The sequence below is a fragment of the Vollenhovia emeryi genome, unplaced genomic scaffold (assembly GCF_000949405.1).
Source record: "Vollenhovia emeryi isolate VEMERY1.0 unplaced genomic scaffold, V.emery_V1.0 DF939166.1, whole genome shotgun sequence".
NCBI lineage: Eukaryota > Metazoa > Arthropoda > Insecta > Hymenoptera > Formicidae > Vollenhovia > Vollenhovia emeryi.
The window spans coordinates 399812-421349 of record NW_011967200.1 but is presented as its reverse complement, the minus strand read 5'-3'; the positions used below and the strand labels follow the sequence as shown (position 1 = coordinate 421349).

General features: G+C 45.6%; 1 protein-coding gene across 1 annotated transcript in view; it reads right to left on the bottom strand.

Annotated features, from left to right (window-relative positions):
- Positions 1 to 2558: 2558 nt before the first annotated feature.
- LOC105564339 (microtubule-associated protein futsch) overlaps positions 2559 to 21538 on the bottom strand; it is a 57868-nt gene continuing 38888 nt past the window's right edge. The window contains exons 4-9 of the mRNA XM_012016643.1: positions 21160 to 21258; positions 20876 to 21048; positions 20601 to 20758; positions 20070 to 20481; positions 6604 to 19957; positions 2559 to 6238 (exon numbers count right to left, since the gene is read on the bottom strand). Coding sequence (XP_011872033.1) covers positions 6069 to 6238; positions 6604 to 19957; positions 20070 to 20481; positions 20601 to 20758; positions 20876 to 21048; positions 21160 to 21258 — 14366 coding nt within the window. The 3' untranslated portion in view covers positions 2559 to 6068. The remainder of the gene's footprint in view (positions 6239 to 6603; positions 19958 to 20069; positions 20482 to 20600; positions 20759 to 20875; positions 21049 to 21159; positions 21259 to 21538) is intronic.

Genomic DNA, 21538 nt, shown 5'->3' with positions numbered 1-21538 from the left:
CAACGTGGTTTTTTACACCTCTACCAATTCTTCAGTAATCTAATGGTGAAAATGATTTAGGCTATTTTTTTCACACACTTTTTAGTGATAGATGGAAAAAGAATAAAGAAGTGAGTACAATTGACGAGAATGCATCTGAACGCAGTTTTGCGGGGCGCACGGGGCTGTTTATTTTTGCTTTCTTTTTCCAATATTACTACACAAACTTACACGACATGTAAAACAAAACGCGTGAGCATGCAGAAGCGGGACACGAAACCGGGATACGATTCCCGACTGATCAGTCTCACGACGCTGCAGCCACGAAAGGATGTATCTCACGTCACGATTGTCTCGTGGCTCGAGGAGTAGAGATCATTTTCGCGCGTCTGCTGCATCCAGTACTGAATGCAGCGGGATCCCGCCCGGCCCTTGATCCTTGTGCAAAAACATCTCGAACAGGCGGCTGATCTACGGTCGATCGACGAGGAGAAAATCAAGACGCGTGAGGCACACAGGCGACAAATTCTAAGGTATAGTGTATATTTATTATATTATCATTTTTATCATATAGCGTAACATCGTTATTTCTATAATAATAATAATAATAATAATCATAGCACCATGAACACTCCACAGTAAGTTTTTCTTTTTTTTTCCCAGCTTTTAATTCGTTATTCGAAAAGAACGCGACGCACCGATGCACCGCGACGGGTGAGAACCGCGATCGTGTAATCGTATAAGGAACTCGAACAACACCGAGATATCAGGGAACATCCGAGTGACGTCCACGGCGCATCCCGAGCATCCTCGGGACGATCCTTGGATCTTTGTCGATCTCGCACTGTCCGAAAATGACTCAAGGTCTCGCATTACTCTATCGTTGCGCACCACGAGATGACTCTCGACCGGATGCGACTGGACGATTTTCTTCCCTTTCATTTGCTGGCGTCGGAAAACGAGATTCCCGACCTCTCGTAGGGTGTCAGAGAAAATTTTGTAGCGGAGGAAAGGCGCAATCTTTTGATTTTGTCAATTACGTGCCGTCCGTCTGGCTCGTAGAATAAGAAGCGATCGAGGGGGAAAAAAGCGCGAGCGAATCGAGAAACATCGAGAGCAGAAGGGCACTATTTTCCTCCATTGCTCGGGACGACTAACAATTTTTCTCTCTTCTAGTTAAGATTATTATTATTGATTGTTTTTCAGAGAAATTACCGATCCTCACTGTTCTCACACCCGTCGGGCACCGCGATTTTGGGGGTTCGTACAGGTGTTGAGGCTCACGTTTTTTTTACATCTCGCTCTTTCCTGCTTTCTCTCTCTCTCTCTCGCTCTTTCTCTCTTTCTCACGCTCTCTCTCTCTCTTTCTCTCTTTTATACTTCCTTTCTTACGTACTTTGTTCATATATTATATAGATATCTATATATATATAATATATATTTTTCTTCCCTCATATTTCCCGCTAATCTGTTTCGGTGAAAGCTCGTTCCTAATCATTTATTTGTTCTTTTTTTTATTATTTTTATACTTTTCATTTAAATTACTCCGATAAATTCATCGTTTATTTAATCTATCCTGCGCGCATCATCATCGATCGACAATAGCTTCTCATTTAATAGTTTATTAATTTATTTTGTTTTCGTTAAATTGAATTTCATAATTTTAACATCCTACCTAGATAACTGGTCATTATATTACTTGTCAATAAATAATACGTAAATACATAGGTACACATACTTCATCGTCATCATCTCTCTCCCTCCTTTTCTCTCTTTCTCTCTCTCTTTCTTTCCGCCTCCTCTCTTTCTAGCTCGCTTTTAAATACTTTTCTCTTGCACGCCAACTCGCTATCGTATGAAGGTATTGATAAATATAAAAACTCTATTCGTGTATATGGTAGATAGAAAGAGAACGATGATGATGATGATAATGACCCTCTCTCGTGAACGTAATCATAATATTAATAATATTAATAGTAATCGCAATAATAGCGCAATAATATTAATCGCAATGATAACAAGCATAGTAGTCGTTAAAAGTAATCGGTATGGTAATAATCGTATTTATAACAATATCGATCGTTCTCGTCTCTCTTTTCTTCACTCGCTACTCACTCCCTTGCATTTTTTTTTGCTATTACAAAATTCGCTCGTCCTCTCTTTCGCCGATCGGCGAAATAAAAATCTTGGTCGCACATGACTCCGCCGAAAGTAAACGACTCTCCCTCTCTCTCCCTCTCTCTCTCTTTCTCTCTCTCGCTTCATTGACAACTTTCGAATAAACGCGCCTCTACGTTCGGTGAATGCGATAGAGAAATGATCGCGAACGCAAACGAAAGAATGGACAATAAATAATCCGATGAATGACAGAATGGGCGCGTGAGCGACATACGTATACGTATGTACGTGTATGCGTGCGGCAAAGTAAATCTCGCGGTCGAAACGGAAAATCGTGTGTAACTTACAGGCGGTAAAAAACTTACGCACTAATCTATAGAAACCGGGCCCGAGGGCCACTCTATCGCTTCTCGTTTGCAGCGACAAGACAAATCGCTTTCATCGCCGTCTCCCTCCCCTTCCCCCCCCCACCCCTCCCCGATATATCACCGTACCTCAATATCGTCATCAACGATCGGTCTAATCGAGCACCATCGTTTTCGTGTAGGCACGAATGTGTCTCGTATAGAGGAGAGCTTTCTTCGACTTTCATTCGGCGAAATCCGCTTGTGGTCATCAGGATCATGCTTCAACCGGACAACGCAACGTGCGAAAGACGTCCTGATCTCTTAGGCGGTCTCGTTCACAAATGCCATTTTCTCAATTTTCGTGGTAAAATCACAGGATGCCCGACTGTTAGACACGAAGGTTTACCATCTTTTGCGACATAATAATTTCGTCAAAGTGTCATTTTCGTCCGTGGATCTCGCGAGAATAATGAGTAAAGGTGTCCTCTATAAGTTACAGTTCGATATCGCGCTTAATCGCACTTGTCTCTCTGTTACCTCTCGTACATCGATTCTCCTCCCGGCCTATTATATGTCCTCTCGTAATTCCGGATAACGATGAATCACTTCTACGCACGCGTTTCGGCGTGTCCTTAAATCGCAGCTGCGGTCATTTCTCACGTTTTGATTTCGATTCGAATTTAATTAATCCAAGGCGACACGTCGACCTGACATGACGTTATCGGCATGCGACAATTGCGATCTAGGGGCACACAGGGTCGGCACTAGACGGGTTTTTTTAAGGTACAATTATAAGAATGTTAGTAGTCAAGATATTTGGTACGACACCCGGCGTCTCTTTCGATCTCTTAGAAAAGATGGGGTACCGCCCAGACAGCATAAGAGTATCTAAAGATCGTCCGAAGAAACTTACTTTTCCGGAAGTCCTTACGTAATACATGCGTCATGTAAATACATTTTGGATCTTCATGCTGTTTGAGCAAAGTTTAACGCACCGCCATCGACCTCCTCACAACTCGCTGACAGACGCGCACTCCTGCAACAGGAAGCCACGGCAAACAACTTTCCACGCTCTCCCACCGTGAGATAAAAATAAACGGAAGGCCTGTCATCGGTTTGCTAATAATCATGTCCGATTTAGAGGCTCAAATAAGCGCGATGTTCGGCACATTCCCACTCCGTGCTATCAGATCGTTGTCCGTCGTTGTAGTCGTCGCCATCGTTTTGTCAGTTCGTCACGCTTTGGCTTAAAACGCCTAGCTAAGAAAAAGTTAAGTACAAAAAGTTTCATCATTCTTAATCAACTCGAATGCATTCTCGCTGATTTCAAGATCAAGCCAGCGACGAACCGCAAAAATTCATCTGCGAATGGATATTTATTCAAAGGCCAACGATCGGTTTTCTTCAAGCGTCGTCGATACTTCAGAAAACAGCGATCGGCCAAATGTTTCTCACGCCGCTGAGATTGTCCACCAGCGCGACAGACAGAAGTTTGTCCGATCTGTCATTACGTGGACAACCTTACGGCGAGGATCTCATCAGTTTCTTTTGACGCTCTCTCCTGTCTCTCCCTCTCGATTCATTCTGTTGACGCTACGTCACGGTTTAAGCGTCCGACAATTGTTCCTTCACGCCATCGGTCAGTCGAGTGTTCTTTCTCTGTCACCGTCGTTCTTCCCTTGAAGAATTGTATTCTCGACAGATTATGCTTCATCCGATAATTCCTCCTTTATCCAAGAAATTTTCAGATGTCGTTGGGCATTTCCTCGCATCTCGGGGGAAACTTTCCCGCAGCATCTGACCGTGGGATGAGTTGCAAAAGTGCTCGCGCGACGCTGCAACGATTCGATCATTGTAAGATACTCTCCGCCATCGCTTCCGACGTAACCGACACTCGTTTTCCTCGGAATAACGATGCGATACGCCACATGAAAATAATTTCATTTCTTCCGCGAAGGCTACGTAATCGTTTTTACCGTGCAATTCTTGCACGCGTAATATCGGTGTCCGTAAAAAAATTCTCAGTGGCTACAATCGTCTGTTTTTCAAAGTATCGTTCATGTCGCAGCTTCAGAAAACAAAGGCCTTCGCGATCGAAGGCAATTTAAACAAACGATCGAAGACGGACTGTTTTATCCGTCGGATGGACGTTTTGAGACGTGTCATCATCGCCCTGCGCTCTCCTCGCGGCAACGAAACGCTTTTCGGATCTTCCTCTCGACATCATCCTCGTCGGACTCCTCGGCTAGCTCGGGCCGCGCCGTCCGCGCGGACAACGCGGCGACGGAATCAGTCAAGATCGCAATCGCCACTCCTCAGCGCGTATCTCTATTCTCTACGATATAGAAACACGACACACAGATAATTCCTATCCTAGTACTTCTCGATGGAATTTAGCTCCGTTTTACCTATGCACGAATAGACATTTACGACGAGAAAGGGGACCGTTAGTCACGTAACAACGAAGGATAATATTTCGCAGGTGAAACGTAAATCGTTCTCCTCGTGTCTCAACGTCCTTACGTGTCCCGTCGAAGGCCGATCCATCGATCGCCACGAACGATGGATCCCCTTCCGGCACACGTTCCGTCTCATTTGCAATGTGTGCCCGCGTAACTGCGGTACTTTTCTTCTCTCATTTTTTTTCTTTTTTTCGTTTAACTGATAACACTAAATACTACGCGGTGCTCTTGAAGCGGGCAGCTGTGTCAGAGATATTAAAAGTTTTACTTTGATCTGCTGATCGAGGAGAGGATGCGGGCGAGGAGGTCTCGATTGCTCGATCCGCGTTCGGTGGGTCGAAAATTAGAATATCTTAACATCAATTTGTAATTTTCAGTAACTGGTACAGATTGTTACGGGACCGCGGCGCTTGTGGATCGTCGTCGATTCGCGATCGATCGTCGCTCGTGCAACGTATGTAATCATCGCCCCTCTTTGGTTTAGCTTCAGTGCGGAATCTTCGCAAGAACGTTTTCGATTTGATCGATAAGGTATTGCGGGCGGTATCAACGCACTACGGGCTGCGAACGGTGCAGAGTGTGAAAATATAAACATCCGATGGACGCCACTGTTATCAGCGCAGTGTAAGCCTTAATCGAACGTGGAATCTTCCCCCTATGAATAATCTCGGCTTCTTAGAAGTAAATAATTAATTTATACCTTGTATCTCCGTGCAAGAAAAGAAACCCTCGCGATCTTTCCCTTTCTCTTTCTTTCTTCTCGTCGCCCGCACCGTCTCCTCGCACCGAGGGAATAAGGAGAACGTTCTAACTTAGATTAAACAATCCCAATTTGAGACCTGAGCGCGATCGAAAGTCGGTCTCGCTTCCTCGGGACTGCCTCTACATTGTTTGACAGGATTTCTACGATCCTGCTAGGCCGCGAAGCTACGACCGCGAGGGACTCTCGAAAATTCGAAATGTTGTTCGTCTTCGGGTCTCCTAGATGGGGGAGTCAGGAATCACCTGACGGGACGGTAGGTCGGTCTGAGCGCTTGACTCTTTCGTTTTCTTTTCTTTGTTTTTTTTTCTCCCGTAGAAATGGGTTTGAAAGCACGAAACGATAACGCGCTCCGGACACCGCTCAGAATTCGACTATTACGGCTGAGCAGGCTGCCAATCCCTAGAACTCGAGCCTGTAGGCGCTGCAACTAGTCTCGTGATCTTGGAGATTGATGGTACACCGGGACGCGGACGGCGACAAGTCTATGTGATTCGCTGCGAGCGCTTCCTCGTTATCGGCGACCCAGTAGCCCAAAGTATCGGTGTCGTAAGTCGGGATCATGGTTACCTCTGATAAAAAGGAATGTGGAAGTTACATCGGACTCGGAGCATGCATAGAAATTACTCACATTCGAACATTAATAGCACTTTGATCGTGATCAAGATCGAGTTTGGATAAAATATCGAGGAGAGATAATTATGTAACAATATCATTTAAAATTAAATTACAAGCTCAGTCAGCGAGAAAAATATAATAAATAATCAATAATAAATTGATTGCAGTTAGATAATTTGAATTACATAGCATTTTTTAATTTTTAAGTAGGAATAATGTACAAACACAACAATATTCTTTTATCTTTTTTTATCTCTAACTTGTAAATTTTTTAATGAAAGAAATTTCACACAATCTTAATAAATGTTAATAAACTTACCGAGATCCTTGTCCTCCCAAGTCTTTTTAGCTTCTAGCAGAGCATCGTAAACTTCCCGGCTGGGCTCGGTGCCGCTGAAAACGTAGTATCTCGCTCGCACTCTCTTGAAGAATTCCAAAGAAGTGTAATACGAATTTCCGTGATGGGGCACGTACGCCAGATCCATGTAAACCGGCTGAACCTTATTCTTCGAGTCCTTCGCCTTTTTCTCGTTCTTGCCAGGGCTCTCCGAGCGTTTCTTGTTTTTGATATTTTCCGACTGAACCTTCTTCGCTTGCTTCCGCTCCTTTTTCGGTGTACCGGGTGTACCTTTGTTCGATACTTCGTTGGTCACTGGCGCGGGCGAGGGCAGCCTAAGAGGTTCCCCCCAATCTTTTACAACGTCGAAATTCAGAGTATCGGAAGTTGTCCCGCTTGAGCATGACGGAGATTGAGCAGGGTTCTTCAGATTAAACTTTTTGGGCGGTTTAGGAGACGGCAGATCGAGAGGAGTTCCCCATCCCTCTAAGGGATCCTTCTTTGAGTCACCCTTCGAATCATCCTTAGCGTCGTCCCGGAACACAGACGATGACGGGTGATCTTTTTCGTCAGTCGCTTCATGCCGAAGACTACCATTCGTGTACCTGGGCGCTATCCCGCCGCTGAAGGCTCCTCCAGCCTCCTTCATCTCTTTGTGCTCCATCAGAGCCTTATCGAAGTCGAGGTCGGCCTCGTCAACGTATCGCTTCGCGTCCGGCTTCTCGCCATAATCGCCGGCAGGTTCCTTCTCGACTGTAAATCGGCTGTGAATGGGATCGGTGCTTGTCTGCATACCAGTTTCGCCGTGGAAAGTCTTCATGGCAGAAATCTGGGACGGTACCGCTGGCAGCTCGCCGTAGAAGCTACTACTCATCGCGGCTGCTGAGAACTCAATCTGTTTCTGTTCCTCTTGCTTGTCGGAAGCTAACTCATAGAGTCGTGTCGCTTGCGACGAATATCCGGCTTGCGAGGAGAAAGGCGAGCTGGGTGGCTCATCGTCAGAATAAGTATGTCGCTCCTCACTGCTACCCCACGGATGCGTCATGGCCTTGCTGTGCACGCTGCTGTGCTCACTCAATGGACTAACCGGACCGCGATCCTTTTCGCTCGTTGCATCGGATCCTGGACTGTCGCTACGTTGCAACTCCGAGGACTTGATGCTACCGATGATACTGCTGATCGCGCTCTCCGCGGCATCTTTGCTCGGCAGACGTTCGTCCACCTTCACGTCGGTCTTCTCGGCCAACACAACCGTCTCCCCTTTCTCATTTGTCGTCTCTGTGACCTCCCTAGTGGTCGTCACTATTTCACCTTCGTCGGACACAGTCTTCGTGGTCGTGACGATAGTTCGAATCATCTCTCCTGATCTGAATCCTTCCGGTGTGCCCGTCAACGATCGACCTTCGAATCTTCTGTCCGGCGTTGATCTACCCGATGCGTGAGGCTGGACTACGGCGCCGTCTCTGACCAACGGCGACATAGGAATCTCTGGTGTAGACTTGCCGCTAAAGACGATGTCTTTGGGCAGCGATATATCTGGCGAGGACTTGCCCGAATAACTCTTGTCATCAGATATAAGTTCTCGTATTAAAGGGGACACTGGGTGTTCAAATTTGTCTGTGTCTAAGCGTTCCTTCACCGTAGACTCAAGTTTATCCTCCTGTTTGAGGTCAGGTGTTGATTTACCGGAATCGTAAACGGCTTTTATATCTGTTATTCCAGTGCCTGATGTCACAGTCGTGATTGTTTCCTTGACGATCTCCTCCGCAGGTCTGGTGGTTTCCGTCAAATTTTCCAATAATTCATCGCTGGCCAAAGTGTCCGCGCTCTCCTTAATATCTTTCTTTGCGATAACTTTGCCATCGGAGTCAGTGATTGTAGTTACCGTCGTCACGGTTCGCTTCACGTCAGCGCTGGTCGTTGCATCAGACGGACCTCCGTCGCTTAAAACCTTGTAGCTTGTACCTGAGGTGGGATCTGTGTAAACTTTCGAAGGATCAGTTTGCGTTAATTCGGCATCCGGTAATTCCTCTGTCACAATCATTCGCGTTGTTCTCGTCGTAATCGTCTTCACGTATTCACTGGAATCTTCCTTCGAGTCATCCATCTCTTCGCCAGAAACGAGGATCTCGCGTCTAATCACCTGTGTGATAATTTCAGGCTCGTCTTGCTCAGTAATTTCACGTTTGACGACTTTAGTGACCACTTCCGGCTCATCGTGTTCCACAATTTCCCGCTTGACGATCTTGGTAATCGCCTCGGGCTCATCTTGTTGAGTACTTGGTCGTTCAACTCCTTTGGCTATTTCTTGTGATTCTACCTTCTTATCTGTCGCCGAAATCCCCGCAGTTTCTTCAGGCTCGTCTTTATCGATAGTTCCCGCGATCTTGCTTTCTCTCAAAATCGTAACAGTTTGCGCGGATTGCACGTCCTTTGTATCTTTCGCATCCGTTGTGTGAGTCGTGGTCAGAGTAGGCCCCGGTGACGTTCCGGGCGCTTTGCTGGTTGATTCGATCCCGGATGCGGAAGTCGCATCATGCGCAAATTCCGGTGTCGATTTTCCAGACAGTGTGGTTATATGCGTCGTCCGCATCTCCGTCATACCACCGACGAAGGCCTTGTGGAACTGACTCTCATAATTCGACGGATAATCAGGCTTCTCTAACTGCCGCTCACCTGTTTCCGGATACATCCCCATTCTGTACTCGACCGAAGATTTCCTGGCATCGTGCGGCAACTCATAATCTGTATCTGCTGTTTCCTCATAGCGATACACTACCTTATCGTAGTCCTCTTCCTCTTGATAAATTTCCTCATCGATCACAGATTCTCTCGGGATCTTCCTCTTCAGTACAATCTCCTCCACGATCTCTAAGATGATGTATCTGGGTAGAGAAGTCTTGACGATTATCTCCTCGAGTATCACTTCCGTGATCTTTTTCCCTTTCTTTATGTATTCCTCGTCCAGGAGCTTCTCGATTTCCACTCGCTTCTCTTCCGATATCAGGATCTCCTCGTCTAGATGCGGATCCGACCGGGGACTATCCTGAGTCGATTTGTCGGAAGGAATAGGCTCTGGACTCAAACTGGGGCTAGCAGAGAGCCCCGCTTTTGAGTCCCTGCCATGTCGATCGCTCCCCACTGGAGATATCTTGCCATCCGGACTTTCGCCTCTCATGGTGGCACCTGGTTTTTCATGTTTTTTTTCTAAACTATCCAGACTCTTTTCTCCTGATATCTCTAAATCGCCTTCGATCACGGTGTTCCTAGGTGTCTTCGTCTTCACAATGATCTCTTCAATAATCGTAATGAGCACGTATCGTGGCACGGATTTGACGATAACCATTTCTTCCAAAACTTCCGGTGTGATCTTCTTTTTCTTCGCGATGAATTCTTCAAAGATGTACTCTTCTAGCTCCGCTCTTTCTTGCGGTGCCAGCAGTGTCGTTTCTCGTTCTTTGCCGTATTGAGATTCGAACGAGGTATCGTCGTCTACGAAGTCGAAAACCGCGCTTCTGGGCACGTTTTGCCGGTTGATGATGTCTTCTATTATCTCCATCACTATAAATTGGGGCACCGAATACATCATAACCAATCTCTCAATCACCGTCAAACTGATCTTTCGTTTCCTCCCAATAAATTCATCTAAAATGTACTTCTCGATCTCCGCCTTCTTCTCGGCTGTCACTTTAACGACGTCTTCTTCCTCGTCGTCTGATTTTTCTACCTTGCTCGGCTGTCCGACGTCCGGTTCTTTAAAATCAGCAAATCGTTTCTCACGAATCTTCTGCATTTTTTTCTCTATTGTCTCGGGGGAAGTTATAGGACTCTTGTGTTCTACCTTACGTTCGTCCTTCTCGTCAAGTGATTTCTCCATATCGAGATGCGAGACAAAGGCGTCTTCTTGAGGAAACAGCTTCTCTGGCAGCTTATCCTCCAATAAACTGGCTGTTCTAGATCTACTGGCCGGTGTTTTCTCGCCAGCATCGAAGACGCTGTGCGAACGTGAGCGATCCTTTGGTGTTTTGTCCACTGGCGAACTGGCTCGTGACGATTTAGCAGATTCGTCTTTCGGCGTCTTTCCCGCCTCCAAACTCGGTGAAATTGATTGTTCTCCCTTCGCTTCTGGTATTTGTGAAACCTTAATGTCAGTATCATCGAGCCTCTCGCTGGCAACACTTGATGATCTCGATTTGTCCTTTTGATCGTGTTTGTCGTCGGCCGAACTTGCTGATCCTGAAAGATCGGATGATGATTTCGGCTCCGTCTTGTCGTTAATGATGCTTAATGATCTTATCTGGTCGGTAAAATCCAGATCGCCAATTACGCCGGACGTTTTTAATTCGTCAAGATACATTCTTTGCTGATCGTCTGTCAAAAACTTGTTCAAATCAAAGCTTGGAGATACCTTCGCATCGGACTTATCGCTAGCAACACTGGGAGATTTGCTTCGATCAACAGGTGGTTCTAATTTATCAGAAACAGTAGGCGAAGTCGGTTTTCCAAATAAATCCGCTTTCTCACTCGCGACGCTTGATGATCTGGATTTATCGACTGGTTGTTCCATCACATCTTTAAGATCTGGTTTTTCCTTCGTAACGCCGGTCGCTCTCGAGCCATCGGCAGATTTCTTCTCGTCAGACTTTTCGCTCCTGTCGTGCGACTCTTCTACTTTGTGAGGAATTACAGGAGATATTGGTTTATCGATCGGTTCTTTTTGGTCACTTGTCGCACTTACTACACTGGGTGACCTAGACTTGTCAGCCGACGGTTCTAATACGTCTTTCAAGTCCGCCACATCTCCAGCGACACTCGATGGTTTGGAGCTAATGGCTGACTTCGCCCCTTCGCTGGCCACGCTCGGCGATTTGCTCCTATCGCGTTCTTCCCTTTTATCTGGGAGTGTTGGCGACTTTGCTTTTTCCATTGGTTCCTTTTGATCAGACGTAATACTTGCGATACTAGGTGACTTGGATTTATCTATCGATGATCTTTCTGTAATATCTGTTAGATCAGTACTGCTCGGTGATTTCGATCGATCTTCAAGTCCCTTCAGATCACTTGTAGCACTCATCGCGATGGGCGATCTTAATTTGTCATCGGGTCGGTCCGTGACGTCCTTCAAGTCCGGTTTCTCTTCAGCAATACTCGGAGATTTAGAACGATCAAGCGGTTCTTTCTGTTCTCCTGTAATGCTAGAGGATCTCGATTTCTCTATCGGTGTTTCCGACACATCTTTCATGTCCGGTTTTTCGCCGACAATACTAGGCGATTTTGAACGATCTTTAGGTTCGGTAATACCGCTTGTCACACTCGGTGATCTTGATTTGTCTAATGGAGGTTGCACTACATCTTTCAAATCCGATTTATCTTCATCGAGCTTCGGAGATTTCAACACGTCCTTTGATTCTCCGGGTGAAAACTGTTCCTGTAGTGAAATCATCGGGTCCAGTTTGTCTTCCTTAACACTTGCGACACTAGGCGATCGGGTTCTCTCGACTGGTAAGTCCACATCTTTGAGCTCTATTTTTTCTACGGAAACACTTGGTGATCTAGAATGGTCACTTACTTTCTTGCTATCTGATTTATCACTAGCTATACTGGGAGATCTATCTTTATCGTGTGATTCTTCAGTCTTATCAATAGCTTTAGGCGAATCTGGCCTATCAAAAATAGGGGATTTTGGTTTCTCAAAATAACGCTCCGTCACATCTTGAAGATCCGGCTTATCCGCGGCTATGCTCGGTGACTTCGAACGTTCGGCCTCCTTCCTCTCATCGGATTTATCGCTGATCGCGCTCGGAGATCTAGCTTCGTCAATTGGTCCCTTTTCATCGTAATGTTCACTCTCGAAAATAGGCAACTTCTCACTTCTCATTTCTTTCTCAATCATACTAGGCGATTTCGGCTTATCAGTTTCCTTCTCATCAACTGTATCACTTAGAACACTAGGGGACTTATCGAGAGATTTAATATCTTGCTCAGATTTCTCACTAGCAGATTTAGATTTATCCACCGGCTCTTTCTCCTCTGATTTTTGTAGTTTAATGTCTGTGGCAATTTTATCTTCAAGTTCCTTTGATTTCTCGAAAGATATTGGCAATTCTTTGTCTACAATCGGTTTAATTTCTGCAACAGATTCGACAGCAATGTCTTCTTCGGTAATAGGTGCCTTCGCAAAGGACATCTCAGATTTATCTGTGGGCGACTTCGAGAAAATTGTTTCAGCTGGTGAAGCATCCTCCGAATGGAATGATTCGGGTGTCTTCGGAACACTAATCGTTTCTTCTTTCTTAGGTTCTGGAAGCACCTTCTCGATTGGAAGTTTTGGTTTTTCGGCTGATTCTATTGGAGATTTTTGCATTGTTACATCAAGAGGTAATCCTGGTTTTTGTACGTCTCCTTTCATTTCAAGCGGCGAAGGAGAACGTGATTTCTCGATTTTTTCAACAGGGGAACTAGGTTTCTCGATCTTTTCTTTAGCCGGAGATTTTATTTCCTTAATCTCTCCTACATCCTCAGCTGGAGATTTTGGCTCGTGCTCCTGCTTAGGCGACTTCGGTACATCTTTTTCGAAAATTTTATCTGACACCTTTGGCTTATGCGATTCCGGTTTTTCCAAACTGTCTTCAAGATCCTGTGAATCACGAGGACCAACGGGTGATTTTTCCAAGCTATCTTCCGGGGAAATCTTATCCTTACCTTCTGGCGCAGATTTTTCGGAAATGCTGTCCTTCTCGGGAGTACTCACGCCCGAGTGCGAGTCCTTATCTAAGAGTAAAGAATCTTTATCCGGTGTGGATTTAGCAGATACATCTTTAAGAGAATCGTCCGGAGAGGCGGTCTTTGTGAAAGTTATGCTACCAGTTGGACAGATCTCAGTTTCTTCTCTGCCATCCTCGCTACATGCTGTGACCAGCATTCTTGTGACAGTGCCATCGTCCATTTTTGAAGAACTTTCTTGAGCACTCTTCTCTTCTTTAGTTGCTGGAGTTTCTTTAATTCCTGTGGTTAGTAATAGTTCAGATTTCTTATCGTCTCCTGGCTCTACTTTCGGCTCTTGTGTGAAGCCTGTTGCATCTGCGATCCTTGTTTCCGGCTTCATTCCCTCAGCAACTTTTTCAGAAGGATGCACAAAATCTTTTAATGTTTCGCCTTTAATTGGACTTGTTGGTTTTGATTTATCGTCTTTTGTCTCGAGTTGCGGTTCCTCGACTTCTTTTTTGGCCACAGGCTCAATCTCTTTCATTCCAAGCTTTTCATCAATTGCCTTCGGACTTGGTGTAGTTGATTTAGAAATAGTCTCTTTCAGACAAATATCATCCGTCTTCTCCTTAGCCTCGTCCAAATATTTCTCGGTGGTATCGATTTCCAAAATCTCGGACTTTTCAGATTCTCGTTTCTTGTCAGCAGATTTAATGTCCTTCACGATCTCAGGCTCTTCTTTTCCCACCTTCCCTTTGGTTTCTTGCACAAATTTCTCATCCGCCTCGATCACTTCACTCGTGGTATCCTCTGCAGCTTCTTCAACGTCTTCTTTCTCTTTCATCTCGTCCGCTTTCTCGGGAGACGTGACTGGTACATCACGTACTTTATATTCTTGCTCGACAGCTTCGAAGTCGTCAATCACATCTTTCTCGTGCTCCTTCGCAATCGTAAGCGGCATTTCTGGGATCGCTTTCTTCTTCGCATCAGCTACATCGGAAATCCTTCTAGGTATACTGACAAATCCATCCACCTCTTCCTCCTCGACGTCCTCCTCTTCAGACAAGGCCGATAATTCCTCTTCGGTGCTTATTTCTCGCTCGAGCACATGTTCTTTCAACTCAATTGGAGTTTTTTTCTCCTCAGAGCTGGGCATTTCAGTAATCGATTTCCTCTTCTCATCCAGTATTTGCGATTCTGGAATGACTTCCTCCTTGATACGCGATAATTCTTCTTCGGTTACACTAAGTATTGCATGCCTTGGAATTTTTCTCTTAATGATAATTTCTTCGATAATCTCGATAATGATTCTCTTAGACACCTTCTTTTTACCACATATTTCTTCAAGTTTTTTAATGTTAATGTTATCCCCTTTGGTAACGTATTCGTTAACAATGAATTCTTCAACTTCCGCTCTTTTTTGCAAAGTTATTGGTTCTTCCATTTTCGAAGTTTCCACACTAGGTGCCTCAACGGCCGACTTTTTTTTCTCATCCTCAGGTGCCGTCTTAGATGTTGCTAATAATTCTTCCTCCATAACGTCAAGTACCACATTCCTGGGAATGTTTCTTTTAATAACGATTTCTTCGATAATTTCGATGAGGATTTGCTTGGGCACGGTCTTCTGTGCAGAAATTTCGTCGATTGTCGATGCGGTAATCTTTTTCCCCTTAATAACGTACTCATTGACGATAAATGTCTCGATCTCTATTCGTTTCTGAGGCGTAATTAATTCTTGTTCTACAACTGAAACACCAGCAACTTCAGCAACGGAGTCTCGTTTCACAGTTGCGTCTATTTTTGGCGTTATTTGCTCCTCTGCCGACTGCTCTGGCGATTCTTCCGCCTCCTCTTTAAATATTTCCGATAATACTTGTTCAGGAATGTCCAGTATCATATGCCTGGCAATCTTCCTTTTAACAATGATCTCTTCGATAATTTCGACAATGATCTTCTTAGGCACAATTTTCTTAATCGAGATTTCCTCGACGACTTCTACGGTAATTCGCTTCCCTTTAATGATGTACTCGTTAATGATATATTCCTCGACCTCCATTCTCTTCTCAGGCGTGATAGATTCCTCCTGCTTCAGAATCTCGAGATCGTCCACTACACTTTCTTTGGGAAGTCCCTTCTTCATAATGATCTCTTCGATAATATAAATCACGCGTTCCCTCGGGATGTGCTTTACTATAGTGATATATTCGATCACTTCGATAGTGACCTTCTTCTTTTTTGTAACAATCAATTCCTCAATTACGTCTTCAACAGGCGCTTCCCTGCTGAGAACTTGCTTGATATCCTCCGGCAACTTGGGAGGTTCCCGAAAGCCGATCTCCAATCCTTCACCGTATAGCTTGTCCATGACGAATTTCGGTGAAGTCGGGGTAGAACCGGGAGTCACCATCACTATCTCCGCTTTTGCCGGCAAAACCTTTTGCTCGAAGCCGATCACGGGCTCCTCGATTTCATCCTCAAGCTTTTCCTCGAAAGATGGGCGTTTTGCCACTTTCTTCACGCAAACGTTCTCGATACCAGCCTGCATTACATCCACCCGAAACGTGTCATCGTCCGTTGGTTTTTTATGTTGATCGCAAATGTGCTGATCGTCCTTTAACATCTCCTCACAAATTTTTTGCGCGTCCCGCTTATCCCTCGTTACGTCCTTCACGGGTGACGTTACTATATCGTCTTTTGCCTTCACCACTTTTATGCAGGGTTCCTCTTCTATTTCAAAAGTGCCAAACATCTTTTCATGCTGCGCCACAAGTGTGTCGGGTTCCTGAGCACTTTTCTTGGAAATCGTAACATCTTCTGGAGTAATTTCCAGTAATACCTTTTCTTCCAATGTAGCGACCTTCTCCGGAGATAGTTTTTCACTTGGTACAGAAGGCTTTCTTTCCGTCGAAATTGGAGAGATTTCTCCTTTCGATGGTTTTCTCTCTGTCGAAATTGGCGTGATCTCTTCTTTCTTAGAGGCCTGCTCGAATAGCGCTTTGTCGGAAAATAAATCATCTTCTCTGAGAACCTCGGCGACTTTCTTCACGATTTCTATGACATCCTTGGGTTTATCTTCGAGTTCGATGCCGGCAGTGCCAGCAAGGACTTCTCCGACATCTCTGACAGCTTCTTTCATGTCTCGGTATGGTCCCGCTGCTATCTCCTCTTCGTATTCGTTTTCGAATTCTTCATCTTTTGGTATATCAAATTTGACCTTTTCCGGTTCTTTTATATCGAGTAAGTGGCTCTCGATATGTGGCTTTATCCCTTCCAACTTCTCGGCCACCCCTTCCAAAGTATCCTGTACTGCATCTTTCAAAGCGGATGGTGTTTCATGTACCTCTGCTATCTCTTCCTTAATTTTCTCGTCCAACGATTCCAACGAATCTCTTAAACTATCTTTCACAGTTTTGAATTTTTTCGAGGCTTCCTCTAAAAGTGCCTTTACCTCTTCTACATCTTCGCCGACGTCTTCTTCTAGTCCGATGTCGTCTGGCTTCGCCGGAGAAACGGCAGCTGGCAATATGTCCTTCGCAAGGAATGATTCTTCAATTTTGTCTTCTACTTTCTTAATCTCATCCAATTTGTCAGTTGGAAGCTGCTCTTCGATATCCGGCACACTTTGCTTCTGGGCGTCCAATATCTCTTCCTGTATAAACGCGGCGGTTTCCTTTATAGCAGCCACTTTCACGTCAGCCATCGTGGGTTTCGCCTCTTCGAACGTATCAGGTTTGTCAACGGCCTTACCGATTTTAGGAAACATCTTCTCCATATCGACCTCGCCTAAAAGCGCCTTCTCTTGCGCTTTCGGTTCTTTCGGAGAACTCGATTTTGAGGAAGATTTTTCGTCGGAGTCTTTCTCGGAATCTTTCTTTTTTTTAGTCAATTTATCAATACCTTTTTCAAACTTATCCGCTACCTTGCCGAAGAAGCTGAAGACACCTTTCGGCTCTTTTGCGGTCGGAGTAGGTGGTTCTTTACTCTCCTGTGCAGTCGGCGATGGCTTCTCCTCTTTCCCCTTTTCGAAATCTTCCATTCTGTAGAGCTTAGGATCGACTTCTTCATGAACCGGAAGATCGGCGACCTCGTCGGGTGTTTTAACGATATCTCTTTGCAAATTCTGCATTGCCTGGCGAACGTCAAATACCTTGACTTCCGGTTTGGCGGCCGCGGGAACAGTTTCCGGAACGACTTCTTTCTTCGCAGGAGCGTCCTTCTCCTTTACCTCTTCAATAACATGCTTCTCGTCAATATCCTCTTTTATTTCGTCTAACGGTATTCGCTCGTCTTCAGGTAAAGTCGGAGCGGTTGTAGTTGCTCCTGATTCTACCGTCGAGATGCGCTCCTGAGACTCCTCCATCTTTTCGAGAATAATCTCCTTCTGGTCAACGTCCGGCTTCATGTCCGTGTCGGTCGTCTTTTTCTCCGATGAATCCAATTTGTCTGGACTTAGGCTGGATGGCTCCTTCGTGATGTCCTCGCTGTCTTTCTTACCAGAGTCGTCCTTCTCTTCGGCTTTTTGTACGATTTCGGCTGCGGAAGCTATTATCTCCTTTACTTCTTCCTGCAACTGTTCCTTATGTTCCGAAGACAACTCAGCGACTTTTTTCTCTTCTTTATCCGCGACCTTTTCTACCTTCTTTTCTGGACTGTCGTCCTTTCCCTTTTCCTCAGGTTCCTCCTTCTCGCCCTTTTCCTCCACGTCTTTCAACGTCTTCGCCTTTTCCGACTGTGCTTCGTCGAGAACGTGCTTTTGTTCGCCCTCGCCGCTCTGAGCAGAATCTTCGGTATAAACCTCTTCTTTCTCCACGATGAGATACTCGTCCTCCTCAGTTAGTTCTTGACTCGCCTTTCTAGAACCTTCCTTCTTAGGTGCATCCTCAATCTCGGCGGTGACATCCTCCTCCGTGATATCCTCCTCCTTCTTATCAGTGGCCTCGGCCGTGATTTCGTCATCACCCTCGAAACGATCCTCTTTTCGCGTCTCCCCGATTCTTTCCGCCTTCTGTAAAACAGCTTCAATTTCTTCCACCACCTCTCGCTCTTCCTTGAGATCCGCCAGTACTTTGCTTTCTATAGAATCTAGCGATATATCCTCAGATTGTTCGACTAAGCTCTTGTCGATCGGTTTTACAGCTTCTGGTTCTATGCCAGACGGAGTGGAGACCGTGGACGAATCGGTGGTGCCTTTGTCGCCCTTCACCTTGCGAATAACGCCGTCTTTATCGGACTTTACAGAAGCGGTTGGAGTACTGCGAGTAGATTTTGCCGGACTGCCCGGCATACGGGCTTTATTGGGACTGGCCGGTTTCGCGCGACGGCTGATCGGCTTCCTGTCCATCGGCTTAGGTTTCGCGGACACCTTGACGGCGGGCGCCGCGGTATCCTTCACGGTGGACTTCTCGACCTCGGACTTCTTCTGTTCCACGACTTTTCTGTTGTTGGCCTCCTTGGCGCTCTTGGCTGGAAGACTTGGAGCGACCTTAGACGCCGGTTTTGCCTTCGGCACAGCTTTTGTTATCTCCGTCTTTGTTGCAACGCCGTTTAGAGTCTTCTTCGGAGTAGTCGGGGAGGACTTCACGGCGTCTCTCTTCTCCGAGCCGGAAGGTTTAGCTTTCTTCTCGCTCAGCTTCGGTTTCGGGGTTACCTCGCTCTTCTTTAATTCGACCTTCACTTTACTTTCTTTCGGTTCTTTCTTCTTTGGTTCGGGCTTGGATTTCGGTTCTTTCGGTTCTTTAGATTCTTTAGTCTTGTCGGGCTCTGATTTGATTAAATCAGTCCTTTTTACATCGTCTTCGCGTTTTTCCACTTTAGCTGGTTCTTTTTTCGGTTCCTTCTTTACCTCCTTCAGTTCCTTTTCAATCTTCTTACTTTCCTTCTTGCTCTCCTCGGTCTCGAGCTTCTTGTTCTCCACAAGTTTCCTCGTTTTTATCTCGATTTTAGGTTTACTCGTAGGTATGATTGGCGTCGATTGAGGGGTACTCTTGGGTGCAGTCGTCTCGTCCGCGGCCTTGATGGATTTGGGTTCCGATGGCTCTCTCTTCTCTTTCTTCGGCTCCGAAATTTTCTTGGGCTCCCTCTCGAGAAGACTGAATTTCTGCTTGGCCGGTTTGTCTCTGAGCGTCGCCAGGGACACTGACGGTGACAGTGTCTTCGCTGAACATACCGGATGCTTCAAGAAATCAAGATGTTTCAATCGTTCGAAACCTTCGAAGATCTTATGCTGCGGCGTGCTGCCGGGAAAGAGAATCCGCGTGATATTGTCCTCGGGATTGGCCGGCTGCCAAACCAGAAGCGCGCATATCGACACGAGATTCTGAATCGGAAATGTGAGATTATTCGAATCCTTCTTGTGAGACCCTGCGAACAGCTTCGAGTCCGACGTGTGCCACTTGGCCAGGAACTCGCGCACCTCGCGACTGTCTTTGTTCGGACTGAGCACGTACATGTCGAGCGTGCCGTGGCCCACTTTGTGATAGAGGTTGATCGGCTCAGGATCTCTGTAGCAAGGATGAGCACGGAGATTAATGTGTCGAAGATTCACCACCATCTCTTGACCAATGTCAGTGAGGTTGAAGACGAGCGGATCAATGTCCTTATCGCCATCGGGTGAATTTGATTGTCTTCTTTCCTGCATTGTGCAATTATTAACAATTATTAGGGAGAATTTGAATTATTAAATTGTAAACATATTGAGAAACTTTCTTTTCAAAATTGATTGTATTATAACAATGACTACTTACAACTAAGTTACAGAAGAAATGGCCGATCTGAGGGTAGACGTGCATCTCCTTCTTCTTGCGTAGAACGCTAAACATGCCGCCGATGTTACTGTTATTTATCCTAGTGACTAGAACAGCATCCAATCGATCTAGATGTCTAGTGAAGTCCCAGAAGCATGCTTTCCTGGCGAAGCCGCCGTCGACGAGCATGTTGAAGCCGTTTATACCGAAAAGCGCGGCGTCACCTTGCCCACCGGGGAAGACATATAAGGTCGGATGGCTAAATCTAATATTTCCAACGACGTCGGACGATTCCATGAGCTGGTCCAGTGTTTGCGGCACGAGATACTGTCCGATGTAATTCGTAAAACTCGTGATGGCCGGTACGCCAGCTGTGAGAACGTCGTCGGGGTTCACTCTGACTCTGCAAGATCTGCAGATACGAAAGACGTGAATACATATCCAATTATTATATCCAAGAAAGAAGTAGCTTCTGTTGCGCGACGTAAATTGAAATTGTGTAGGAGAAAAATGTACGAGAGAAATGCGCACCTGCAACAAGTCTCCTTCGATAGTCGACTTGTCGTCCAATCGCCGACACCCGCGCAATGTATATCTACGGTAACGCTATTTTCGTAGGCACGAAGGACTCTTTGCACCTCATGTTCACTGAACGCATCCAGAAAGTCTGCGAGACTGAAGGTTCCATCCTGAATAAGAGGAATTGATTTCTAACTCAAGACGAGTCTCCGCATTTCGCGCGACTATTAATTAACGTCTTCGTAACTATTAACGGTCGAATATATATTCGCTCGAGGTGTAAGTACCTGCAGTATCCAGGAACCATTGCCACCGAATGTGTATCCAGCGTGTATGATGTGCCGATGCTTCGTGAAGCTCGCAAGGAGATTGCGAATACACTGTAACAATGTATTCGTCTGCGGGTGAATGAGAACTTCCGTTACGAGGTTCTCGGTGGCATATTGGATCAACCTTTCGCCTGGAAATTTCATTTCACCGATTACTAATAAATTGCACGGCAAAATAGTGATTAATTGTGTGCAATACGACATAAAACAAATCAAATCAACATGTTTGTGACAACAATTACCGTTTCTGGCTTCCTCGCCCTCCGGGGCTTGCGCTACTAAGGCCAATAATTCCTTCTCCAGGTCGACGTGACAACTGTCTTTGTCCCATGATAGAAAACCTGCAACAATTGAAGAGAGAAACGGCGATCGTTCAGTACAGCTGCACTTTGAAACGGGATCTTCTTCATACATGTTAAGCAGATACCGATATCGAAAAACTTGCGGAATGGAATCTGCATATAAATCACTACTCTTCTTCGAGATTGGGTGTAACTTTAGGTATTCCGGTGACATGCTCTCTCATGAACTTGGCCAAGCTTTTCCGAGCCTGGCCCTAATATTTTGAATGGAAAGTAGGTTGTTCTCGTTTTAGATCATCACTGTATATGCGCGGCCACG